This window comes from Phyllobates terribilis, unplaced genomic scaffold, assembly GCF_046119375.1.
Source record: "Phyllobates terribilis strain yellow unplaced genomic scaffold, ASM4611937v1 Scaffold_9__5_contigs__length_417890890, whole genome shotgun sequence".
In the NCBI taxonomy this organism is placed as follows: domain Eukaryota; kingdom Metazoa; phylum Chordata; class Amphibia; order Anura; family Dendrobatidae; genus Phyllobates; species Phyllobates terribilis.
In genome coordinates, this window is record NW_027362769.1 from 113063532 (window position 1) to 113090171 (window position 26640).

At 38.3% G+C, this 26640-nt stretch overlaps 1 protein-coding gene across 3 annotated transcripts in view; it reads right to left on the minus strand.

Annotated features, from left to right (window-relative positions):
* Positions 1-26640, minus strand: part of METAP1D (methionyl aminopeptidase type 1D, mitochondrial) — a 285693-nt gene that overhangs the window by 24838 nt on the left and 234215 nt on the right. For all 3 annotated transcript variants that reach the window (XM_073646945.1, XM_073646943.1, XM_073646946.1), the window contains one exon: positions 21771-21934. In XM_073646945.1, the coding sequence (XP_073503046.1) occupies positions 21771-21934 (164 nt within the window). The remainder of the gene's footprint in view (positions 1-21770; positions 21935-26640) is intronic.

A 26640-nucleotide genomic window follows, 5' to 3' on the forward strand; every position in this document is an offset into this window, starting at 1 on the left:
GTCATCAATGTCTTCCTGGTGGGGAAGCAATACCAGGCATCCCACCAATCAACTGTTTCTGGTGTCAGCAGGAACAGCTCAGTTAGAGAGCAGCACAGCTCCAACGACTGTATAGTGGCCGCGGCCAGGTACTGCACATCCGCATCCTATTCAAATCAATAAGGAGCACAGGTGCAGTACCCCGCCGCAGCCACTATACAGTCGACGGAGCTGTATCTTGCAGCTCCATAACGGACACCGGAAGCAGCTGATCGGCGGGGGTATCACCGATCAGACATTGATGACCTTACCTAAGGACATCAATGTTAAAGTCACGGACAACCCCTTTAAGATATCTTGCAATATAGGATGTAAATATTGTATGCAAGACAGATGGATATGAAAAAAAAGCTGCCTAACACCTTGCACATTTCATAACAGTAATACAGATTTTAAAGAAATCCACAAAAAACAGTTGCTGTGTGATGTCAAATTGGACCTTTTTTATACAGTTATATGAAAAAGTTTGGGCACCCCTATTAATCTTAAGCTTATTGTTTTATAAAGATTGGTGTTTTTGCAACAGCTATTTCAGTTTGATATATGTAATAACTGTTGGACACAGTAATGTTTCTGCCTTGAAATGAGGTTTATTGTACTAACAGAAAATATGCAATCTGCATTCAAACAAAATTTGACAGGTGCATAACTATGGGCACCTCACCAGAAAAGTGACATTAATATTTAGTAGATCCTCCTTTTGCAAAAATAACCAACTCTAGTCGCTTCCTGTATCTTTTAATGATTTCCTGGATCCTGGATGAAGGTATTTTTGACCATTCCTCTTTACAAAACAATTCCAGTTCAGTTAAGTTTGATGGTCGCCGAGCATGGACAGCCCCCTTCAAATGATCCCACAGATGTTCAATGATATTCAGGTCTGGGGACTGGGATGGCCATTCCAGAACATTGTAATTGTTCCTCTGCATGAATGCCTGAGTAGATTTGGAGCAGTGTTTTGGATCTTTGTCTTGCTGAAAGATCCATCCCCTGCGTAACTTCAACTTTATCACTGATTCTTGAACATTATTGTCAAGAATCTCCTGATACTGAGTGGAATCCATGCGTCCCTCAACTTTAACAAGATTCCCGGTGCCGGCATTGGCCACACAGCCCCAAAGCATGATGGAACCTCCACCAAATTTTACTGTGGGTAGCAAGTGTTTTTCTTGGAATGCTGTGTTTTTTTCCCGCCATGCATAATGCCTTTTTGTATGACCAAACAACTCAATCTTGGCTTCATCAGTCCACAGGACCTTCTTTCAAAAAGAAATTGGCTTCTCCAAATGTGCTTTTGCATACCTCAGTCGACTCTGTTTGTGGCGTGCTTGCAGAAATGGCTTCTTTCGCATCACTCTCCCATACAGCTTCTCCTTGTGCAAAGTGCGTTGTATAGTTGACCGATGCACAGTGACACCATCTGCAGCAAGTTAATGCTGCAGCTCTCTGGAGGTGGTCTGAGGATTGTCCTTGACTGATCTCACCATTCTTCTTCTCTGCCTTTCTGATGTTTTTCTTGGCCTGCCACTTCTGGCCTTAACAAGAACTGTCCCTGTGTTCTTCCATTTCCTTACTATGTTCCTCACAGTGGAAACTGACAGGTTAAATCTCTGAGACAGCTTTTTGTATCCTTCCCCTGAACAACTATGTTGAATAATCTTAGTTTTCAGATCATTTGACAGTTGTTTTGAGGAGCCCATGATGCCACTCTTCAGAGGAGATTCAAACAGGAGAACAACTTGCAAGTGACCACTTTAAGTAGCTTTTCTCATGATTGCATACACCTGGCTCTGAAGTTCAAAGCTCAATGAGGTTACAAAACCAAAAAAAGTGCTTTAGTAAGTCAGTAAAAAGTAGGTAGGAGTATTTAAAACAAGAAAATGATAAGGGTGCCCATACTTATGCACCTGTCAAATTTTGTTTGAATGCAGATTGCACATTTTCTGTTAGTACAATAAACCTCATTTCAAGGCAGAAACATTACTGTGTCCAACAGTTATTACATATATCAAACTGAAATAGCTGTTGCAAAAACACCAAGTTTTATAAAACATTAAGCTTAAGATTAATAGGGGTGCCCAAACTTTTTCATATAACTGTATATACAGTGGTGGCCAAAAGTATTGGCACCCTTGCAATTCTGTCAGATAATACTCAGTTTCTTCCTGAAAATGATTGCAATCACAAATTCTTTGGTATTATTATCTTAATTTAATTTGTCTTCAATGAAAAAACACAAAAAGAATTGTCCTAAAGCCAAATTGGATACAATTCCACACCAAACCTAAAAAAGGGGGTGGACAAAAGTATTGGCACTGTTTGAAAAATCATGTGATGCTTCTCTAATTCGTGTAATTAACAGCACCTGTAACTTACCTGTGGCACCTAACAGGTGTTGGCAATAACTAAATCACACTTGCAGCCAGTTAACATGGATTAAAGTTGACTCAACCTCTGTCCTGTGTCCTTGTGTGTACCACATTGAGCATGGAGAAAAGAAAGAAGACCAAAGAACTGTCTGAGGACTTGAGAAACCAAATTGTGAGGAAGCATGAGCAATCTCAAGGCTACAAGTCCATCTCCAAAGACCTGAATGTTCCTGTGTCTTCTGTGCGCAGTGTCATCAAGAAGTTTAAAGCCCATGGCACTGTGGCTAACCTCCCTAGATGTGGACGGAAAAGAAAAATTGACGAGAGATTTCAACGCAAGATTGTGCGGATGGTGGATAAAGAACCTCGACTAACATCCAAACAAGTTCAAGCTGCCCTGCAGTCCGAGGGTACAACAGTGTCAACCCATACTATCCGTCGGCTTCTGAATGAAAAGGGACTGTATGGTAGGATACTCAGGAAGACCCCACTTCTTACCCCGAGACATAAAAAAGCCAGGCTGGAGTTTGCCAAAACTTACCTGAGAAAGCCTAAAACGTTTTGGAAGAATGTTCTCTGGTCAGATGAGACAAAAGTAGAGCTTTTTGGGAAAAAGCATCAATATAGAGTGTACAGGAAAAAAAAAGAGGCATTCAAAGAAAAGAACACGGTCCCTACAGTCAAACATGGCGGAGGTTCCCTGATGTTTTGGGGTAGCTTTGCTGCCTCTGGCACTGGACTGCTTGACCGTGTGCATGGCATTATGAAGTCTGAAGACTACCAACAAATTTTGCAGCATAATGTAGGGCCCAGTGTGAGAAAGCTGGGTCTCCCTCAGAGGTCATGGGTCTTCCAGCAGGACAATGACCCAAAACACACTTCCAAAAGCACTATAAAATGGTTTGAAAGAAAGCACTGGAGACTTCTATGGTGGCCAGCAATGAGTCCAGACCTGAATCCCATAGAACACCTGTGGAGAGATCTCAAAATGGCAGTTTGGAGAAGGCACCCTTCAAATATCAGGGACCTGGAGCAGTTTTCCAAAGAAGAATGGTCTACAATTCCAGCAGAGCATTGTAAGAAACTCATTGATGGTTACGGGAAGCGGTTGTTCGCAGTTATTTTGGCTAAAGCTTGTGCAACCAAGTATTAGGCTGAGGGTGCCAATACTTTTGTCTGGCCCATTTTTGGAGTTTTGTGTGAAATGATCAATGATTTGATTTTTGCTTCATTCTCTTTTGTGTTTTTTCCTTGCAAGCAAATTAAATGAAGATAATAAGACCAAAGAATTTGTGATTGCAATCATTTTCAGGAAGAAACTGAGTATTATCTGACAGAATTGCAGGGGTGCCAATACTTTTGGCCACCACTGTATATATTTTTTTTAGGTACATGAAATATCGATAAAATCGGTGCCATCCTGTGAACGCCTGCATGCCCGTCACACAAGCAAGTACGGTTTGTTATTCTGCTCCATGTTACAACCTCAGAAAATGATGCGGGACCAGCAGAGGTTAACACTATGGTAAAAGCATAAGTGTTATACAGAGATTACAGAAAACATATTATGCTAATCATATGCAAATGTGTGGTTATCATAAATATGCCCGATTCATTAAGACCTATTAAAATTAATTTGGGCAACTAATGTTATGCTTAATACGGAATCACTATAAATGGTACCAAGTATAATTTAGGACAAATTAAATGATGTAAGTGATGGGTTTGACTAGGACGGCGCATATAGGGGACATTTATATCGAGAGCAGATTAAAAATGCAAAACTAATAAAAACACATAACCAACATCTTCTAGTGTTTGCTATCTGTCCCATAAAGAATATAACCAAACATAACCTCCTTGCTAAGAGTATCAATAATTTTGTTCAGTCAATCCATTGTCTTTGTTTTTAGGTTCTATACTAGGTAATAGTTCATAGTAGTCTAGGACTCCTAAAATACTTGGGGTGGGAGGGGGGATTATATCACCCCCTGTAGACTAGAAAGCTGGTGTCAAAAAGTCACAAAATGCATTGCAAGTAGTACTTTGAGCAAAATATTGCAACTTTTTGCAATTATAGACAGATCCCCATCACTTTTTCAAAAAGTAGAGAAGTGGAGGAGCTTGTGAAAAGGGGCCATGGCCTATTTGAAGACTGGCATAAAGTGTAGCCGAAATGTATGCCATCACCCAGATGAAGCTGCTGACTTCCTCTGGATGTTAGTTACTTCCCAAGGAGGGGAGAGTGAGGCAGCTGCTGATTGGCTGCGGTGCTTGTGTGACATAACAGTGTCATGCAAGCCCAGGGAAAGCAGGCACAGACATCGCTGGGATGGTGCCAGCACTGGAGGGGACTATACCTGTTCTTATTTTACATGGGGGAAATATAGTGATTATGAAGAGGTTGTCAGAGTAGTGGACAACTCCTTTAATAAAAGTAAAGAAATGAAAAGCAAACACTCTGCCAACTGGCCAACCATAGTCTTGGTATGGGATCATCACTCATTTGGTTCTCTTATAATAAATTGGGGGTCAACATACAAAATACAGAAACCTCAAAGCCAAGCAAATGGCCTATCTCAGTTTTTCACACTAGTGGCTGAAAATGTAAACTATATTAATAACCACGTAGAGTAAGTAAGACACTTTTGTAAGATTATTTTGATAGAATAAACTTTGAAACCTGCTAAGTAACAAATACTTTTAGGGCCCTTATAATAACCAGGCTATATTACATTAGTTAAATCTTGGTATATAGAATAAATGATTAGAACTACACCTACAGATGTGTCCTCCTTTACCCTTCCTCTTGGCTCAAGATCAGCACCATCATAAACTTGGACTTGGATGCACAATAAAACACCATATGGCTTCTGGATCACCGTCCTTCTTAGGCTACTGCATATTTACAAGCACCTGAGAGATTCCCAGCAAGTATGTGTATGTCAAAATGATACCTATCCTTAAAGGGAATGTATCACTAGAAATGGTTTATATATAAGCAGGACAGTGTATATATATATATATATATATATATATATATATATATATATATATATATATATACAGTATATATATATATATATATATATATATATATATATATATATATACACAGTATATATATATATACATATATATACATATACATATATATATATATATATATATATATATATATATATATACACACACGGTACAGACCAAAAGTTTGGACACACCTTCTCATTTAAAGATTTTTGTAGCCACCTTTTGCACACTCTTGGCATTCTCTTGATGAGCTTCAAGAAGTAGTCAATGGAAATGGTTTTCACTTCACAGGTGTGCCCTGTCAGGTTTAATAAGTGGGATTTCTTGCCTTATAAATGGGGTTAGGGCCATCAGTTGTGTTGTGCAGAAGTCTGGTGGATACACAGCTGATAGTCCTACTGAATAGACTGTTAGAATTTGTATTATGGCAAGAAAAAAGCAGCTAAGTAAAGAAAAACGAGTGGCCATCATTACTTTAAGAAATGAAGGTCAGTCAGTGCGAAAAATTGGGCAAACTTTGAAAGCGTCCCCAAGTGCAGTTGCAAAAACCATCAAGCGCTACAAAGAAACTGGCTCACATGAGGACCGCCCCAGGAAAGGAAGACCAAGAGTCACTTCTGCTTCTGAGGATAAGTTTATCCGAGTCACCAGCCTCAGAAATCGCAGGTTAACAGCAGCTGAGATTAGAGACCAGGTCAATGCCACATAGAGTTCTAGCAGCAGACAAATCTCTACAACAACTGTTAAGAGGAGACTCTGTGCAGCAGGCCTTCATGGTAAAATAGCTGCTAGGAAACCACTGCTAAGGACAGGCAACAAGCAGAAGAGACTTGTTTGGGCTAAAGAACACAAGGAATGGACATTAGACCAGTAGAAATCTGTGCTTTGGTCTGATGAGTCCAAATTTGAGATATTTGGTTCCCACCACCATGTCTTTGTGCGACGCAGAAAAGGTGAACGGATGGACTCTACATGCCTGGTTCCCACCGTGAAGCATGGAGGAGGAGGTGTGATGGTGTGGGGGTGCTTTGCTGGTGACACTGTTGGGGATTTATTCAAAATTGAAGGCATACTGAACCAGCATGGCTACCATAGCATCTTGCAGCGGCATGCTATTCCATCCGGTTTGCGCTTAGTTGGACCATCATTTATTTTTCAACAGGACAATGACCCTAAACACACCTCCAGGCTGTGTAAGGGCTATTTGACCAGGAAGGAGAGTGATGGGGTGCTACGCCAGATGACCTGGCCTCCACAGTCACCAGACCTGAACCCAATCAAGATGGTTTGGGGTGAGCTGGACCGCAGAGTGAAGGCAAAAGGGCCAACAAGTGCTAAGCATCTCTGGGAACTCCTTCAAGATTGTTGGAAGACCATTTCCGGTGACTACCTCTTGAAGCTCATCAAGAGAATGCCAAGAGTGTGCAAAGCAGTCATCAAAGCAAAAGGTGGCTACTTTGAAGCACCTAAAATATAAGACATATTTTCAGTTGTTTCACACTTTTTTGTTAAGTATATAATTCCACATGTGTTAATTCATAGTTTTGATGCCTTCAGTGTGAATGTACAATTTTCATAGTCATGAAAATACAGAAAAATCTTTAAATGAGAAGGTGTGTCCAAACTTTTGGTCTGTACTGTATATATACATATATATTTGATATAAACATATTTTTAAAACTTTTTTTTTCACGTGAGATTCCTAAAATATCCTGAGATATTCCTTTTTTCTTTTTTTCCGCTAATTCACTTGTCCCTTCCTTTTTGCAGCTCATTTGCCAGCTTTGTTGTATAAACCAACGATTTCACCTATTTTACCATAAAGGAAAACATAAAAATGTGGACATAATTGTGGACAATAAAGGCAGTAAAAGAACAAGGAAAGAAGGAAAGAGGTGAGATAACCACAGAGTTTCGCTTTGTATTGGAGAGATGCAAGAATGTTAGAAGGAAGGACGTAGGGCAAAATGCTGTAGTAATCTAAGCTGCAGGTGATCACAATATGTAAAGAAATTTTGGCTTACTCAAGGTTGAGGTAAGAGTGGATTTTCGAAATGCTGAGATGGAGGTGTCAGGAGCTGGTAAAGGTATAGATGAATGACATGGCTAAATCAAAGGCTGTCAGATTCCACATATACACTGCTCAAAAAATAAAGGGAACACTCAAATAACACATCCTAGATCTGAATTAATTAAATATTCTCACTGAATACTTTGTTCAGTGCAAAGTTGAATGTGCTGACAACAAAATCACATAAAAATCATCAATGGAAATTAAATTTATTAACCAATGGAGGCCTGGATTTGGAGTCACCCCCAAAATTAAAATGGAAAAACACACTACAGGCTGATCCAACTTTGTTGTAATGTCCTTAAAACAAGTCAAAATGAGGCTCAGTATTGTGTGTGGCCTCCACGTGCCTGTATGACCTCCCTACAACGCCTGGGCATGCTTCAGATGAGGTTGCGGATGGTCTCCTGTGAGATCTCCTCCCAGACCTGCACGAAAGCATCCGCCACCCCAACAAACCGGTCATGCTGAAGGATGTTGCAGGCAGCAGATCGCTTTCCACGGCATCTCCAGACTCTGTCACGTCTGTCACATGTGCTCAGTGTGAACCTGCTTTCATCTGTGAAGAGCACAGGGCGCCAGTGGCGACTTTGCCAATCCTGGTGTTCTGTGGCAAATGCCAAGCGTCCTGCACTGTGTTGGGCTGTGAGCACAACCCTCATCTGTGGACGTCGGGCCCTCATACCACCCTCATGGAGTCGCTTTCTAACCGTTTGTGCAGACACATGCACATTTGGGGCCTGCTGGAGGTCATTTTTCAGGGCTCTGGCAGTGCTCCTCCTGTTCCTCCTTGCACAATGGAGATGGTATCGGTCCTGCTGCAGGGTTGTTGCCCTCCTATGGCTCTCTCCACGTCTCCTGGTGTACTGGCCTGTCTCCTGGTAGTGCCTCCAGCCTCTGGACACTACGCTGACAGACACAGCAAACCTTCTTGCCACAGCTCGCATTGATGTGTCATCCTGAATGAGCTGCACTACCTGAGCAACTTCTGTGGGTTGTAGAGTCCGTCTCATGCTACCACGAGTGTGAAAGCACAACCAACATTCAAAAGTGACCAAAGCATCAGCCAGAAAGCATTGGTGCTGAGATGTGGTCTGTGGTCCCCACCTGCAGACCACTCCTTTATTGAGTGTGTCTTGATAATTGCCAATAATCTCCATCTATTGTCTATTCCATTTGCACAGCAGCATGTGAAATTGATTGTCAATCAGTGTTGCTTCCTAAGTGGACAGTTTGATTTCACAGAAGTTTGATTTACTTGGAGTTACATTCTGTTGTTTAAGTGTTCCCTTTATTTTTTTGAGCAGTGTATATTTATATATAAATAATATACACACACAGAGAGTGAAATAAATATTGAACATGTCATAGTCGCAAGCATTGCTAAGGTCTGATTTTGGCCCATTCTTCCACATAAACACTCTTCAAATCCTGAAGCTCCATGGGCTCCTTCCATTTATGGAGAAATCTGTATGTTCTCCCTGTGTTTGTGTGGGTTTCCTTCAGGTTCTCCGGTTTCCTTCCACCCTCCAAAGACATACTGATAGGGAATGTAGATTGTGAGCTCCAATGGGGACAGTGACGATAATGTCTATAAATTGTCTGAATTGTAAAGCGCTGCGGAATATGTTGGCGCTATATAAATAAAAAGATTATTAAAAAAAAGATTAAGGAACTAAAGCTGAGTTCATAGAAGTTCTATGACCTCTTACCTTTAGTTCCTTCCATAAATGTTCTATTGGATTCAGGTCAGGTGATTGGCTGGCCCATTCTAGCAACTTTAATTTCTTTCTCTGAAACCAATTCAGAGTTTCCTTGGCTGTGTGTTTGGATCATTGTCTTGCTGTAATGTCCACTATCATTTCATCTTCATCATCCTGATAGATGGCAGATTGTTTTTTTCCAAGAATGTCTCGGTACATTTGAACATTCATCCTTCCTTCATTTATATGAAGTTTGTCAGTGCTGAATGCGGAAAAACAGCTCCACAACATGATGTTCACACCTCAAAACTTCACTGTTGGTTTGGTGTTTTTTGGGTGATATGCAACGCTTCTGATAATTCTTTTCGCTCCTCTGTCTGAAATCTTGAGGTGAGCCCCCAATCGTGGCCAGTTTATGGTGAAATGATGTTCTTTACACCTCCGAATTATAGATCAGACCGTGCTCACTGGAACCTTCAGTAATTTAGAAATTCTTCTGCTGTAACCAATGTCATCAGTAAGCTTTGCAACAATCAGGTTGCAAAGGTCTTGAGGCAGCTCACTGGTTTTATCCATCATGAGATGTTTCCTGTGTGGAAACTTGTTAATGAGATATCTTTTTATAGGCCATCAGTTGAACCAGCTGATATTGTTTTTCACTAAGTGGCAGGATTGCTTTCTAATTACTGATAGATTTCAGCTGATGTCATGACTTTTCATGGCTTTTTTTCACCTATCTTTATTCATGTGTTCAATACTTTTTAATATAAAACAGGCAGAATTGTAAAGTTGGAAAAAGAGGTCATTTTGCCTAAAGCAAATCCTGATTTATAACTTCTATTTAAAAGTCTGCAGAGCATTCTGGGAAATATATAAGAATTTATTGAAACATTAAAGCCAGTTGATCAGGTTATCGGGTGCTTGGTGTCCTGCTGATTTGGTAAAGGATGGCATTCTGTATATTCAATGTTTTATATGTCTGATAAGTTATTTGCCTGAAAATGTTGCTGTACCCTAAATGCTTTTGTGAGATTATTTAGGTAGAACAAACTTGGAGCCTGCTATATATTTCATACTTTAGAACACTTATACTAACCAGTTTATATTATACTAACCAAATCTTGGCATATAGAATAAAAGTTCAGAACTACGCCCACATATGTGTCCTTCTTTACCCTTCCTCTTGGCTTGAGATCAGCACCCTCATAAACTTTGATCCAAAAACCATGTAGTGTTTTCAGGCAGATCTACTTTCTGCTTAGGCTATTACAAGCATATGAGTGCCTGTGAGATTCCCACCAAGGAAGTTTGGGTCAAATAATACTTATTCTTAAAGTGAAAGTATGAATAGAAATTACTTTTTCTGTTTATAAATTAGGTTTTCATTATAAACATATTTTTCTTTTACTTTTTATGTGACCATCCAAAAATTATCCTGAGATATTCCATTTTTTTGGGGCTGTCTTGTCATTTCTTGTTTTCTGCAGCTCATCTTTCAGCTTTGCTGTATAGCAGTGGTCTACAACTTGTAAGCGCTCAGACTGTTGGAAAACTAAAACATCCAACATGCCCGGCCGGTCAAAGGCTGTCACAGAGTTTTGGGGGTTGTTGACACCTCACAGCTGAAGAGTCACAGGTTAGAGACAAGGACTGTATAGAATGGGACAGAGTGAGCAGAGTGATCTCATTATCATTGGAGGGCAGAGTAGTTTAAGACAACTCTGTTGTACTGCAGAAGGAAAGCTAACCCTACCAAACACAGCTAAGATATTTCAAGTGGCTCTGGGGGAAATACATAAAATATTCCATCTAAGAGTTGGCCACTTGTTATTATTACTAATTAAAATACTCTCCTCAACATTTAAATTGCAATATCAAGAAGGAAAAGTTGTGGCATTATGGAAATCACAGATGTTAATAATATGCAAATGATGAAAAAATGGAAACAAAATTTTCAAAACATCTTGATTTATTCACAACTGAGTATGAGTACCACCCAGAGAAAACCCCGCACATACAGCCTTGGCTGCTATCAATGATGTTATTAATGTTTTTTTGAGGAATGTTTTTCCACGCTGAATGCACTTGGGCACACAAATCATCAAAGTCCACTGGTGGCAGCTCCCTTTGTAATTACTGACCAATGACGTTCCAGATGTGATCAATGGGAGACAAGTCCGGAGATGCTGCAGGCGTTTGGTAGCACCACGCAGACTGCTAACAGTAGCATGAGCAACACGCGGCCTGGCGTTGTCATATTAACAAACAGCTTCTGGGGCACTTTGAACAAATGGTCTTACCACTAGTTACAACACCAAATTAATGTAACGCCAAGCTCTTCGTGTACCTGGAATGAAGTCTAGAGAGTTTCCATTAAAGTACATTATGTCACCATACACCAAAATCCTGGGAGTAGGACCGGTGTGATGTTCCCTTGTGAAGGTCTCTTCAGGTCATTGGGAACATGGTCTTCAGCCCAATCTCCCATTATCATTACGTCCAAGATGTTTTGAAAATTGTATTTTCATTTTCCATCATTTGCATATCATTAACACATCTATCTATCCCGTCGCTTCCATAATTCCACAACTTTTCCTTCTTCTCACTTTTGCAATTTCAATATTGAAGAGTATAGTTTTGCATCCATAAACATTATGATCTTATACCGGAATAATATTTTTGTTATGTTTTCCACTCTTTTAGAGCTGGTTCATTTGAAAAAGATTCCAAGTATCAGACAAGCTTTGGGTTTGACTTACTATTTTCATGTAATGGATCAGAGACATTACTGGATAGATTGTTAGCTTATGAGCTGAGCCCTAAAATGCAATGCCATTAATGTGTTGTATTTATAACATTTGCCAATTTGCATTCTTCAGTTCATGAATGCCTTGTCTGATTAGTTTCAGAAATGTATTTTTTCAAACTTGTGGTCACATAGTTACATAGTTACATATAGTTACATAGTTTGTAAAGCCGAATAAAGACTTGCGTCCATCAAGTTCGACCTGTTAGTTCTGTAATTGCTAAAGTTGATCCAGAGGAGGGCAAAAACCCCAAATGATTTGGCCAATCTTCACCTGAGGAAAAATTCCCCCCCGACTCTGAAACCAGCAGTCAGAATAAATCCCTGTATCAACCTACTATTTTATTTTATTTTTAAGTATATGCTGAAATCTGCCTGGTATCTAGAAATGCATCCAGTCCCCGCTTGAACTGGTGTAGTGAATCCGACATTACCGTCTCCTCACTCAGTGAATTCCATATTCTCACTGCTCTTACCGTAAAGAACCCCTTCCTATGCTGGTGCTGAAACCTTTTCTCTTCCAGTCTTAGTGAGTGCCCTCTTGTTACCGTAATATCCCTCCTTTTGAACAAATCCCGGGCAAGATCTCTATACTGTCCCCTAACATATTTGTACACATTTATTATGTCCCCCCTCAACCTTCTCTTTTCTAGGCTGAATAGTCCTAGTTTTGCCAACCTCTCTGGGTATTGCAGACCCTCCATTCCCTTTATTAATTTTGTTGCCCTCCTTTGTACCTTTTCAAGCTCATTTAATTCCGAATTCATCGAATTCCATAATGCACCAAAGGTTTTATGTAGAGTAAATGGCATGCATCCACAATTCAGTTAAAATAATTTGCAGCAATTAGATCAAAATACAATGAGTTTCTATCAATTTTTTAAATTAAATAAAATAAAATATGAAAGAACTTTAAAAAATATTAAGGTTCAAATATACTAAAATGTTGTGTCTACAAGTTCTATGCAGAACGATGTGTATCCATAGTAACAGACTACACACAAACTGCAATCATGTTCCAGAAGACCCGATGGTTTGCAACCTACTGAAAGTATGCAAAGAAGATGTCGGGGACAGGTGAAGGGATTATAACTGCAGGGTCTGACTACATAGGACATGTTTGTAGTCTGTTACCATGGAAACATTTATGTTTGGAAATAAGCTTTAGACAAAATAATAGGATATTTTGAATCTTGACCTGTTGTCGAGAGGTTTAATTTTATGTTGACAACATTGAATAATAAAGGAAGTAAAACTGTAATAAAAAAAGATCAAATTGAAAAGTAATTAATTCCTATTAATACGGTCATTAAAGAGCTTTTTTTTATTTTAGTGGGGTAATGGGTATTTAAATTATTTTTTACACTTTTTTGGGGTTCCATCAACTTCTGATGACTCATATAATACACTGAAATTATATTAGAGCCTGTTAGTGATTTTGGCAGGGACTGATAGGCAAATATACTGTACAAGGAATACATGGGGTCTTGGTCAGGCCCCCAGATGCTATGACTCCATAGATAATGTGCTCATTATAATATTTAGTAATTGAGGAGTTGCCAAGCCATTGCAACAGGATGTGAGTTGTATGTAAGAGCTCACACCAGCAGCAGATGACGTGGAGATAACTAATGGGCCTGCAATATCACAAAAACATAGATCCCGGTCTCGCGATTGGCAGATTCCCCATTTAGTATCCTACCTGTCCTTTTTTGTATCCAATTTTCTTTGGAAACTGGGTTTTATCCATTCCTATGTATCTAAATTATCCCTAAGTTGCATTAATAATGACTAGGTCAAAAGCAGCAAAACAAAAAATAATTTCACAAACACAGTTGACCTCGAGCCCTGGTCCCTGATGGCCACATCAGAAGAGACCAATGTTATTAATGGCATATGGGCGCCTGTTACATATTTTGCATTCAGGACTGAGAGCTTCAAGCTACATCTCTGATGTATAATATCCTTAGAGTAAAATGCTATAATCCATAACTGGACTACAGGATTATACTAAATTTTTTTTTTTTTTGCGGATTTAAAGTGGATGCTGCTGTCACTTTTGGGGAGCAGTGGTGACCTCAGTTGAGGTTACACAGCCCAGGTTTTCTCCTTTTGGACATTATGACCCTCATTTTGGTTCAACTAAGTCCCACAGTATTAAGTCATAATTAATTAATATCTTTGTTACTATTTCCACACTGATGTAGTTCAACAATTCTTTTTTTTTCCTTAAATTTCCTTAAAGATTAATTCCCAACATTTAACCTCTTCCCGCTAGGGCGAATTTTCATTTGTGCATTCTAATTTTTTCCTCCCCTTTTTCCAAAAGCCATTACTTTTTTATTTTTCCATCCACATAGACATATGAAGGCTTGCTGTTTTTTTTTGTGGGAGGAATTGTACTTTTGAATGACACCATCCATTTCACCACACAATGGGAAAATTGGGATTTTTTTTTTTTAATGGCGTTGGAATAGAATTATAGATGTTGTCCAATATACAACATATATAAACGATCCAATATGTATGATCACTGTGGTTTTGATTGCTAAAATCCCAAAGATCATGAGAATGGGGGGTCCTAAAGTACCATGTGTGAATGGAGCGATAGTGAGCAAGTGTGACCACTGCTCCATTCACTGTTTATAGTTATAGGGGACTTTGGGCAATCAGCTCTCAGGATCAGTTGGGTCTCTACAGCAAACCCCAGTGATCATATAGTTATCATTATAGATGAGCAAATCGATTCATTGCGAAACAAATTTGTGTAAAATTTTATGAAATTTGCAGGTCTTGGCAAATTAGATTTGCATGAGTTGACCAAAAAAAATCCCTGTTTTTACACATTGAGGAAGATTGTATAAACCACAGAAGACTCATATGACCTCAGGCGCAACTGTGCGTTTTTCTCAATCAGGAGGGACTATCATAGCCAAGGTAGAAATTGCAGCAGCCATTTTTGTGTGATTTAGGATAGTGAGAGTACATCAGAGCTCTGATTTTAGGAAGCTTTTAGGAAGAGAAACCCCTAAAACATTGGGCAAATACTCCAGACAGCAATGTGTTGTACAACTGCACTGCTGAAAACGATGACAGTAGTAGTCTGTGAATAAGGCCAGGGTCACACGGCTGTCGATTCTCTCATGCGAGAGAATCGGGCCAATTAGGCTAATGACACTTGGTTCAAACTCTGTCAGAGATTGATCCGAGTGTCATCTTACGGTGATCCAATTCTCTCTCATGAGAAAATCGTATCACGGGTGCGGAGAAGACGGAGAACTTAAGTTCTCCATCTTCTCCATTGTCTCTGTGAGCGCACATCGGACTGCACTCGGATGAAATCAGAGTGCAGTCCGATGTTTCACACGCTCCCACAGACTTGTATGAGTGCACGTGATCCAACTATTGGAGCCACTCACAGCATGCCGTGATTGTTTTCTTATACCGAATCGGCATGAAAAAAATATTGCATATCTACAGTGCCCTATAGTATAACATTGGGCCGCGTGCTATCCAATAAAACATCGGATAGCAGTTGGTAGTTTTATATGCTCGTGTGAGCAAGCCGTGATACAGAGATTCAATTGACAATGGGAGAGAGAAATTGGAAAGGTGCAGCAGTGCCAGACTCCATGTGATTGATTGATATAATATAGCTGGCATCTGTCCTGCTACATTTCAATTACACATTTTTTTTCTTCATTCTTAATGCACTAGAATGCAGTAGCAAGGTTGCACAATATTTTTTTACAGAAAAATAAATAAATAAATCAGTATCAAGTCAGACAGTGAGCTTGCTTGCTACAAGCCAGTGTACTAAGTCTTTGTATTTCTTGTGCAATTCTTTTTGTGAAGGGGGAAATACTGTTGATTAAAAAGAAAAAAAAATTCCCAAAATCCACCCATTCAACGTTGACTGTCTACCTCAAAAAGTGTGCATGTTGTAAACAGTTTTTTCTTTGTACATCTGTTTTACTAATCACATTTTACATCTGTACATGCTTCACAATACAGCACCCTGCTGCTGGCTTTTTGGACGTGTACCTACCTAGCATTTCTTAAAACATCATTTTTGGAAAGGGGGTTGAATTTTATAAAAAAAAATTGAAAAATAAATCTCATATTTAACTAGGCATATCTATTTTTTGCACATCTGCTTTTCTAGTCTAATTTGACAGCCGTACACTACACACCTACACTCAGCAGAATGATGTTATCTCTGGCAGCAACACCATCAGTTGAAGTCAGGGTCTTGCACAGAATAGTCTGCTTCATCACAAATGACTAAGACGAATAATTTTTCAACTGTTTTTTTAATTAAAAAAAAACATTACAAGTCTGTTAGTGCGCTGTGTTATTACATAGGCTGTTGGTTACTACTGGGTTACCATCTGTTTCTATGGTGAGGCCACTTTGACTCTACTAGGCTGTGTTTGCAATAGAGTTTTAAAGGGGTTGGATACATCTCTAGGAGACCTCAGAGTGTTATAAATGAAATTTCAGAGATATTAGAGGCTTTTCTGTATTGCGTTTCATGGTAAATAAAAAAAAATTGGAAAGCTTGTTGAACCTGGCAAATTTGAATTTCATAAGATTTGATCATGTCCAATTATTATCTATCCTTATAGAAATATTTTGTTTATGGGACAGACACCTTACGTAATTTTTGTGTTAGGGTGGGCAATTGGACAATCTCTTGGCAAAAATAAAGAATTTTTAACTCTTGCACTCTAATGTCTCACTAAAAATAGTATAATGTATTTTGCACTCTAAGGTCTATTACTTTAGTCTATAAAAGTGACTTACACTACATTGATTTAAAGAAGCACTCCAGTTATTTTTTTATTACCTAAACCTGTGTAAATGTCAGTGTGCTAATATATTCACCGATCGCCCTCTTCTCTGGTATCCAGCACCACTCCGCTTCTCTTCTGAGTCACGTGATGGTGATTCAGACTCTCCGGATCACGCTGCACTCTATGTGACCCGGAAATGGCTTTTACAATGTAAGTCTATGGAGCGTCAGAATGAAGCTCCATAGGTTTACATTGGAAAAGAGACTTCCAGCTTACACATATATAGCGCAGCGTGATCCGGAGAGTCTGAATCGCCATCACGTGACTCAGAAGAGAAGTGGAGTGGCACAGGATACCTGAGAAGAGGGCAAACGGTGAGTATATTAACTAACATTTACACAGGTTTATGGAATAAAAAAATAACTGGAGTGCTTCTTTACGACACATGCATTAGTGATGCAACGAGTGTTGAGCAAATTCATAGGCTAAATGTATACAATTAAGGCTTCAAGTGCTCATAACGCCACAACCGCTCATGTAAGTTACTTTTTAATACGTTCTTAGTATAAAAAGTAATCCCACTAAGAAATTAAAATAAAAAAATTCTCTTCACACCATGACTGTTGCTGAAGTTACAAAACTGCATTCACTGGCATTTTTGATTTACAAATAGCACATAAATCACTCTGTTTTCCTCACAATGACGTTAAACTTATCTTGTGTTCCTTTTGTCAAAAGCAAACGTGATGGATTGTTATGAATGATAATTTCTAGCATTGCATTTTCAAGTACAGTGAAAAGCTTGGTAATTGTCATTTACAGTAACTGTCATTCTGTGTTATAAAAGTTGACAATAAAATGATTTATTTTCCAGTTTGGCTTATTGTTTAAAATTAACTAATCAGAAAAAAAAAGTCACAATTTAAAAAAAAAAGAAGTATTATTCCAATTTTTTTTTAAAGTGTATGCATTAAAAAAAAGAATTTTCCCATTATGTGCTCTTAAAAAGCTTTAATAAACTAGGACCAACAAACTTTAAATGTCTGTTCTCTAACAAGTGCAGTTAATCTTTAATTGAACTTTATGGAGGCGTTAATGAATGGCCATTTCTAAATTAAAAGTATTATTTAGACACTTTTGTATAGCTCAATATAATTTTTTTGAATGACAGGACATAAATTTGTGAAATTAGTTTTTTTTCTAATTTTACTTGAGACATAAAATCAGACATCTATTCCAACGTATCTACTTTTTTAATTAAACAAAATTAAAATTAAAAATTAAAAAATGTCACTAATTACGTAAGAGATCGTATTAAGGGTTTAAATTAAAATTACTTTGTGTAAAATAAAAGAATAAATACAACAAAATACATCATTCTGCTTCGTCAACCAGTACCAGAATACTTTAATTACATTGCCTTTTTTTAATTGTATTTTTTTTTTGTAATTTGTCCTAACAATTTAATTTTCTTAAAATAAAATTTGATGCTATGTAAAAAAAAAAAAAAAAAAAGAGCAAGTATGCATTAGTTATCTCTTGGGTTTACTGGGTTAATATTAATGTAGTGCTCCCATTTTGTTATTTTGTGTGTTTTTTTCCTTTCTCCTCTTCAGAAACGGAATACATTACAAAGATTGCTGAGTTATGGTATCAGAATATTCATCAGATGCGATCGGAATATAAAAAAGAGGACCAATTACCATTTAAGCATGCCAGACAATGACACAAAAACAAATGGCACCCGTCTGCTGAAATTTAAATGAGAACCAGTTTTGGATACAGTTGTTTTCACTGCTACACTATTTTCTATCCCCATTAATATTTAGACCATGCAAGCAAAATTCACCGCTGCCTTATACGAGGAACCCAATGTCGTCTTCAATTACGATCCTTGTGCCTTCTTTTAATGATACATACATATATATATATATATTTTTTTTTTCTGTTAACAGATTTGATTAACGCAGCGAATATGCGAATTTTATTTCCTTATACAGAGATTTATCAGGGAACAAAAATATATTAAAAAAAAAAAAAAAGAATAGGGCTCTAGCAGCTCCTATTCACCTGGGTGTTGGCGTAGTGTGTGGGTCCCTTTTTTTTTGTCAAATCGTACACACACATACAAAAAAAAAAGGGAACAAAGGTCAGCACCCAGCCGCCACTTGAATGTGAGATTTTTCTTTTTATTCCTCTTGATGTATAGCAGGCTCTGTGTTATTAGTCTTAATGATAGAAAATTGTAGTGTTGATACAAATTTTTTTTTCAAAGTAGTAGGCGGGAGTTCCATTTGTTAGTAAGTTTTTTCTGTGACTAAAAGCCACGGACAGTACATTTATGTAGCGGTAAAAGGCCTACAAGCTCTTTCCATAGCAGAGCTAATTATTCCTACTGTGACCTTACTGATCTGCGCTGTTCCGAGAACATCTCATCTGCGCGCCTGTTCCTCTGTGTAGATGGTGTCAGGGAATATGAAAAAACCCTATAATGAAACCATTTTCATGAAGGAGAAAGGCTACAGGAGTTGCACTTGCTACAAAGAGGCTCAATTATATGAGTAATTGTGATAATTTTCTACATTCATATCCTTCAATGGGGGGAGAAAGTAAAAAAAAAAAAAAAAGAAGAAAAAAAAAAGCCATAAAAGAAAATTACTTTAACAAGAAAGTGCAGAGTAAAAAAAAAAAAAAAAAGGAGGAATAGACAAAATAAAAAAAAAAAATATATAAAAAAAGATAATAATCATGGAAAAAAAGTAAAAAAAAAAAAAATTTGAAGGAGGAATAGGAAGAAAGAGGGAACAACAGATATGCTGAAAGGCTCATGTGCAGCTGGGTTGCACAATTAAATTGAATTTTTTTTCTGCAGTTGATGAATGTGACTACCGCAAATGTGCCTGTGTAGTTAGCTATCATTTGTTGTTCCGTGACAGGAAAAGGATAATTACCTCTCAGAAAGAATCAAAGGCTGACATGCCCTTTAGACACAGCTATGAATGCAGAGCTCCATACAATGCCTGAATAAGAATTTCGTACTCTCTGGCCCTTTCCACATAAGAATACATTTTGTTAAAATGCAAGAACACCACCAGCAAATTTGTTTGAACCCTAGGTGTTCGAAGATACGCGGTGCACCTATCGACTCATCCCTTTTGCAAAAATAAAACCACATTCTGAATTCCATTCCATTATATTCATGGATAGTAAGATAGTGAGATATGCATTAAATTTCTCTTCCCAGTAGGGGTCTGATTCAACATTTCCTATAAAAGAAGAAAAAGACACTATCCTTTTTTTTTCCTCCAGATGATAGTTAGCCTATAATTTAAAACTGTCAAAAACACAATTTTGTGCAAAGTCTACAATAAAAGCTTCGGAGATATAACCCAAAGAGGTTTTGCTAAAGTTAGATTCAGAATCAGTTACAACATTTCTATAGCAATAAATACATATAAATGATACATTGATGTCTTATTTTTTTTTCTTTCTTGTGCCATAGGAAGACCTGGGCTTCAATATTAATGTTAATTCTATAAGAATTCATGGTACTGAAAGAAAAGATGGGTTCACTATGTATCAAAATGAAAACCATAAAATCTGAAAAATTGTGAAAAAGATGGGTTCACTATAAATCAAAATAAAAACAATAAAATCTGAAAAATTGTTAAAAAGATGGGTTCAATATAAATCAAAATAAAAACCATAATAGATGAAAAATTGTGAAAAAGATGGGTTCACTATAAACCAGAATAAAAATCATAAAATAGTAAATTATGAAAAAATGGGTTCGCGATAAAAGAGAATGAAAACCATCAGATATGAAAAATTGTGAAAAGATGTGTTCACTACAAACCAGAATAAAAACTGTAAGATGGGAAAAATGGTGAAAAAGATGGGTTCAGTATAAACCAGAATAACCACCATAAAATATGTAACATTGTGAAAAGATGGGTTCACTAGGAACCACAATAAAAACCGTAAAATTGGAAAAATTGTGAAAAGATGGGTTCACTACAAACCAGAATGAAAACTGTAAGATTAGAACAATTGTGAAAAGATGGGTTCAATATAAACCAGAATAAAAACCATAAGATATGAAAAGGTAGGTTCACTATAACCCAGAATAACATCTAAAAGATTTGAAAAATTGTGAAAAGATGGGTTCACTGTACAGCAGAATAAAAACCAGAAGATAAGAAAAAAAAACTTAATTTGCTATGGTTTTTAACATATATGTATCTGTCTAGGATACAAAAACATCTGAAAAAAAAAAAAAGTTTGCAAAAATCTGTCTCAAGCACACATTGGACGACACAAAAAATGTCCTAATGCATCAGTGCAATATAAAAATGTCTTTCATCCATGTGGAGCGCTGTTTCTGGTAATTGCTACAATGTGTACCCCCAATATTGTGCTATGGAAGTTGAAGACACTACTTTAACAAAATAAGTATAAAAATATTTAGTTTTTATTATTCACTTTCGACTCTTCCATGATGTATGTTTTCATAGCTGGACTGTGAATCTACACTTTTTTTAATCTTTCATATGTCTATTTTTGGGCAGTATATATTGATTGTATTAGCAATGCTACTATTATTATTTACGGCACTGTATACGGCGTGTATCACTTGCTAATATTACTGTAGCGCTATATTTTATTTTCTTGCTTTTCAAGGCTGTCTGCAGCCAGGTCTAAAATTTTAAGTCAGTTATTTTATAGACCTCTTTGTCTCTTTATGCAGTTATCTTTACTGACCCACAGGTAATTCACTTTTACAAAAAAAATCTTTCTTGCCCAAGCACAGCAGTACACTGTAGTCATTCGCACACTGGTATCAGTCAAATGATGGTTTTGAATCATAAAACATGTCATCAGCTTTCTTCCAGACTACCAATAACCTCTGTCCCACTCGCCAGCCTTCCCATCGCTTGTCACTATTCTGCCGGTCACCTGATTGTGTTTCCGATTACAGAGAAGGGAGCTCCTGGCTTGCAGGCTGCTATTGCTTCATCTCTGCATCTCCTGGCGGTCTTCACTAACTTCTGCCCTTTTTCATCCACGTTTCCAACCAGAAATGTTTCGGAGGTGTCCCCATGATATCCACCACTATACACCTAATGGAATGAGACATATGCAAATGTTACATTCTGGGGATTAGAACTTCAGAATTTTTCATTTAGATTACAATACACTGTGTGAGAAGTGACATCTATCAAGGATTATGGATTTCATGGATGCAGCCTGATCAGTGCAAAATAAAACAAAGGTTATTCTGACTTGTAGGGTTTCCCATCTCCATGATATAAATAGCTTCAGCCATCCTAAAATCATTACATTAACAGCTTGCAGCTGGGTCAGTGCATTTAAGCCATCCAGCGCCCCCTCCACATAATCACCTTCACCCTTATAAATTCCATGACAATCCTACCGCAGACATGATACGCTTCTTTGTGTCTGTAATTATATCACATTAGGTGCATACCTAGCAATGCAGAAGAAGGAAATCTGAAAATGCTTTCCTTAGTAAAACCTTCGGCGCAGTCACGTTCTTATTTTAAGAAAGGAAGTAGTATGGACAAAAAAAAAAAATGGAGCAGTGGATTATAAATATATTATAAATATCACTTCATATTATTTCTTGCCTGAATTGTGGGCAGCTTTTCAATAAACACCAATGTGCAGTGACTTTGAGGCTATTCCACATTCCCTTAAATGAAAGAACCAATAGGTGGTGGCTGTAATGAATTAACAGGTTTCCATCACGGTTAGAATGGCTGCAGGTGGAGAACCATCGCCACTACTTTTGGAAGTGGGACCATTATAAGACCAATATAAGGGTTATGTTAAAAGCATTTGAAAGGCAGGCTACAGGGAAAAATTATATGCAAGTAGCATGTTAAACTTCTGTGACCAAAATGGTATTAAAAAGTGAAAATGAACCGGTCATTAGGATTTTATGCCTCAAACTAATGGCATGAATGCACAGGTGCTTTCATGCTGATTAAAGCTATACCTTCATTGCAGAAAGCCATTTTGCCGTTTCTGAGAAAATCAAAGTTAAGATCACATGCAAATTAACTGCTAGTGCTTCAGGGAGGGACATTGCACTTGCAGCTCTCCTGCCTTCCAGATTTCCGCATAAATGTGACTTAAAAACTACATCAGATTTTCACACAAGTATTAAAAGTACATAAAGAGCCAAATCCAACACAAATATTAGACTTTGTTATTATTTTATTGAGGAATAAATATGAATATCAACATGTCTGTTAGAGGAAAAAGTATGTGAACCTTTAGGATTAGCAGAGCATATGAAGGTGAAATTAGACTATGGTGTTTTCAATCAATGGGGTGACAATCAGGTGTGAGTGGACGACCTGTTTTATTTTAAAAAAGAAGGATTTATCAAAGTCTGATCTTCACAACATGTTTGTGGAAGTGTAAAATTACATGAACAAAAGAGATTTCTGAAGACTTCACAAGACAACTTGTTGATGCTGATCAGGGTGTAAAAAAATACAAAACAATATCTAAAGAGTTTGGACTCAAGTAAATCAAACTTCTGTGAAATCAAACTGTCCACTTAGGAAGCAACACTGATTGACAATCAATTTCACATGCTGTTGTGCAAATGGAATAGACAATAGATGGAAATTATTGGCAATTATCAAGACACCCTCAATAAAGGAGTGGTTCTGCAGGTGGGGACCACAGACCACATCTCAGTACCAATGCTTTCTGGCTGATGTTTTGGTCACTTTTGAATGTTGGTTGTGCTTTCACACTCGTGGTAGCATGAGACGGACTCTACAACCCACAGAAGTTGCTCAGGTAGTGCAGCTCATCCAGGATGGCACATCAATACGAGCTGTGGCAAGAAGGCTTGCTGTGTCTGTCAGCGTAGTGTCCAGAGGCTGGAGGCACTACCAGGAGACAGGTCAGCACACCAGGAGACGTGGAGGGGGCCGTAGGAGGGCAACAACCCAGCAGCAGGACCGCTACCTCCACCTTTGTGCAAGGAGGAACAGGAGGAGCACTGCCAGAGCCCTGCAAAATGACCTCCAGCAGGCCACAAATGTGCATGTGTCTGCACAAACGGTTAGAAACTGACTCCATGAGGGTGGTATGAGGGCCCGACGTCCACAGGTGGGGGTTGTGCTCAAAGCCCAACGCCGTGTCTCGCTCCATCCACCAACGTCATGTTGCACCACAGGCTGTCCAGGAGTTGGCGGATGCTTTAGTCCAGGTCTGGGAGGAGATCCCACAGGAGACCATCCGCAACCTCATCAGCAGCATGCCCAGGCGTTGTAGGGATGTCATACAGGCACGTGGAGGCCACACACAATACTGAGCCTTATTTTGACTTGTTTTAAGGACATTACATCAAAGTTGGATCAGCCTGTAGTGTGTTTTTCCACTTTAATTTTGGGGGTGACTACAAATCCAGGCCTCCATTGGTTAATAAATTTGATTTCCATTGATGATTTTTGTGTGATTTTGTTGTCAGCACATTCAACTTTGTACAGAACAAAGTATTCAATGAGAATATTTCATTCATTCAGATCTAGGATGTGTTATTTAAGTGTTCCCTTTATTTTTTTGAGCAGTGTATATATAAACTTAAATGCAAGGGTAACCTGAGTTCCTGTGCTTGGTTTGAACAGTCATTTTATGATATCAGACTTCTTTTAAACTTATTTATTGTATAATAAAAACATCTGCAACTTTCTAATACACTTTTTGTTTCCTCACCATTTTTAAGATCTCCGTTTACTGTCCGTGAATGGAAACATTCTCATTTATACCCAGATAGGACATACAGTGGGTACAGAAAGTATTCAGACCCCTTTAAATTTTTCACTCTTTGTTTCATTGCAGCCATTTGGTAAATTCTAAAAAGTTCACTTTTTTTCTCATTAAAGTACACTCTGCACCCCATCTTGACTGAAAAAAAAAGAAATGTTGAAATTTTTGCAAATTTATTAAAAAAGAAAAACTGAAATATCACATGGTCATAAGTATTCAGACCCTTTGCTCAGTATTGAGTAGAAACACCCTTTTGAGCTAGTACAGCCATGAATCTTCTTGGGAATGATGCAACAAGTTTTTCACACCTGGATTTGGGGATCCTCTGCCATTCTTCCTTGCAGATCCTCTCCAGTTCGGTCAGGTTGGATGGTGAATGTTGGTGGACAGCCATTTTCAGGTCTCTCCAGAGATGCTCAATTGGGTTTAGGTCAGGGCTCTGGCTGGGCCAGTCAAGAATGGTCACAGAGTTGTTCTGAAGCCACTCCTTTGTTATTTTAGCTGAGTGCTTAGGGTCATTGTCTTGTTGGAAGGTGAACCTTTGGCCAAGTCTGAGGTCCAGAGCACTCTGGAAGAGGTTTTCATCCAGGATATCTCTGTACTTGGCCGCATTCACGTTTCCTTCAATTGCAACCAGTCGCCCTGTCCCTGCAGCTGAAAAACACCCCCATAGCATGATGCTGCCACCACCATGTTTCACTGTTGGGATTGTATTGGGAAGGTGATGAGCAGTGCCTGGTTTTCTCCACACATACCACTTAGAATTATCACCAAAAAGTCCTATCTTCGTCTCATCAGACCAGAGAATTTTATTTCTCATAGTCTGTGAGTCCTTCACGTATTTTTGAGCAAACTCTATGTGGGCTTTCATATGTCTTGCACGTAGGAGAGGCTTCCATTGGGCCACTCTGCCATAAATGCCCGACTGGTGGAGGGCTGCAGTGATAGCTGACTTTGTGGAACTTTCTCCCATCTCCCTACTGCATCTCTGGAGCTCAGCCACAGTGATCTTGGGGTTCTTCTTTACCTCTCCCACGATTGCACAGTTTTGCTAGACGGCCAGGTCTAGGAAAACTTCTGGTGGTCCCCAACTTCTTCCATTTAAGGATTATGGAGGCCACTGTGCTCTTAGGAACCTTGAGTAATACAGAAATTATTTTGTAACCTTGGCCAGATCTGTGCCTTGCCACAATTCTGTCTCTGAGCTCCTTGGGCAGTTCCTTTGAGCTCATGATTCTCATTTGTTCTGACATGCACTGTGAGCTGTGAGGTCTTATATAGAAAGGTGTGTGCCTTTCCAAATCAAGTCCTATCAGTTTAATTAAACACAGCTGGACTCCAATGAAGGAGTAGAACCATCTCAAGGAGGATCACAAGGAAATGGACAGCATGTGACTTAAATATGTGTCTGAGCAAAGGGTCTGAAAACTTATGACCATGTGATATTTCAGTTTTTCTTTTTTAATAAATTTGCAAAAATGTCTACATTTCTGTTTTTTTTCAGTCAAGATGGGGTGCAGAGTGTACTTTAATGAGAAAAAAATTTAATTTTTAGAATTTACCAAATGGCTGCAATGAAACAGAGTGAAAAATTTAAAGGGGTCTGAATACTTTCCGTACCCACTGTATTTATCTACATCAGGTGCACTAATATCTCTCCTGCCCTGATAGGCTTTGTTTCCATTTATCAGTTGTGTCTGGTAGTTTATGTTTTAAGCCTTAACCAGACACAACTGATGTCAAGTCCAGCATCCATAGCCAGAACAGAAAAGTTATATATCTTTGTGTTTATCTTATGTTGTTTTAGAAAAAAAAGTCCTAAAATTTCTTCTTACAACTTCTTGTGGTTTGCTAATAAAATTAGGTGATTTCCATAATTTTCTTTTGCATACTGTTAGAGTAAGGAAGCACGGTAAATGTCTTCACGTCTGCCCAATCTCACAGTTAGGCCTCATTCAAACATTTGTGAATTATGTAAGTGTTGCATCAGTGATTTTCACTGGTAAAACAGAAC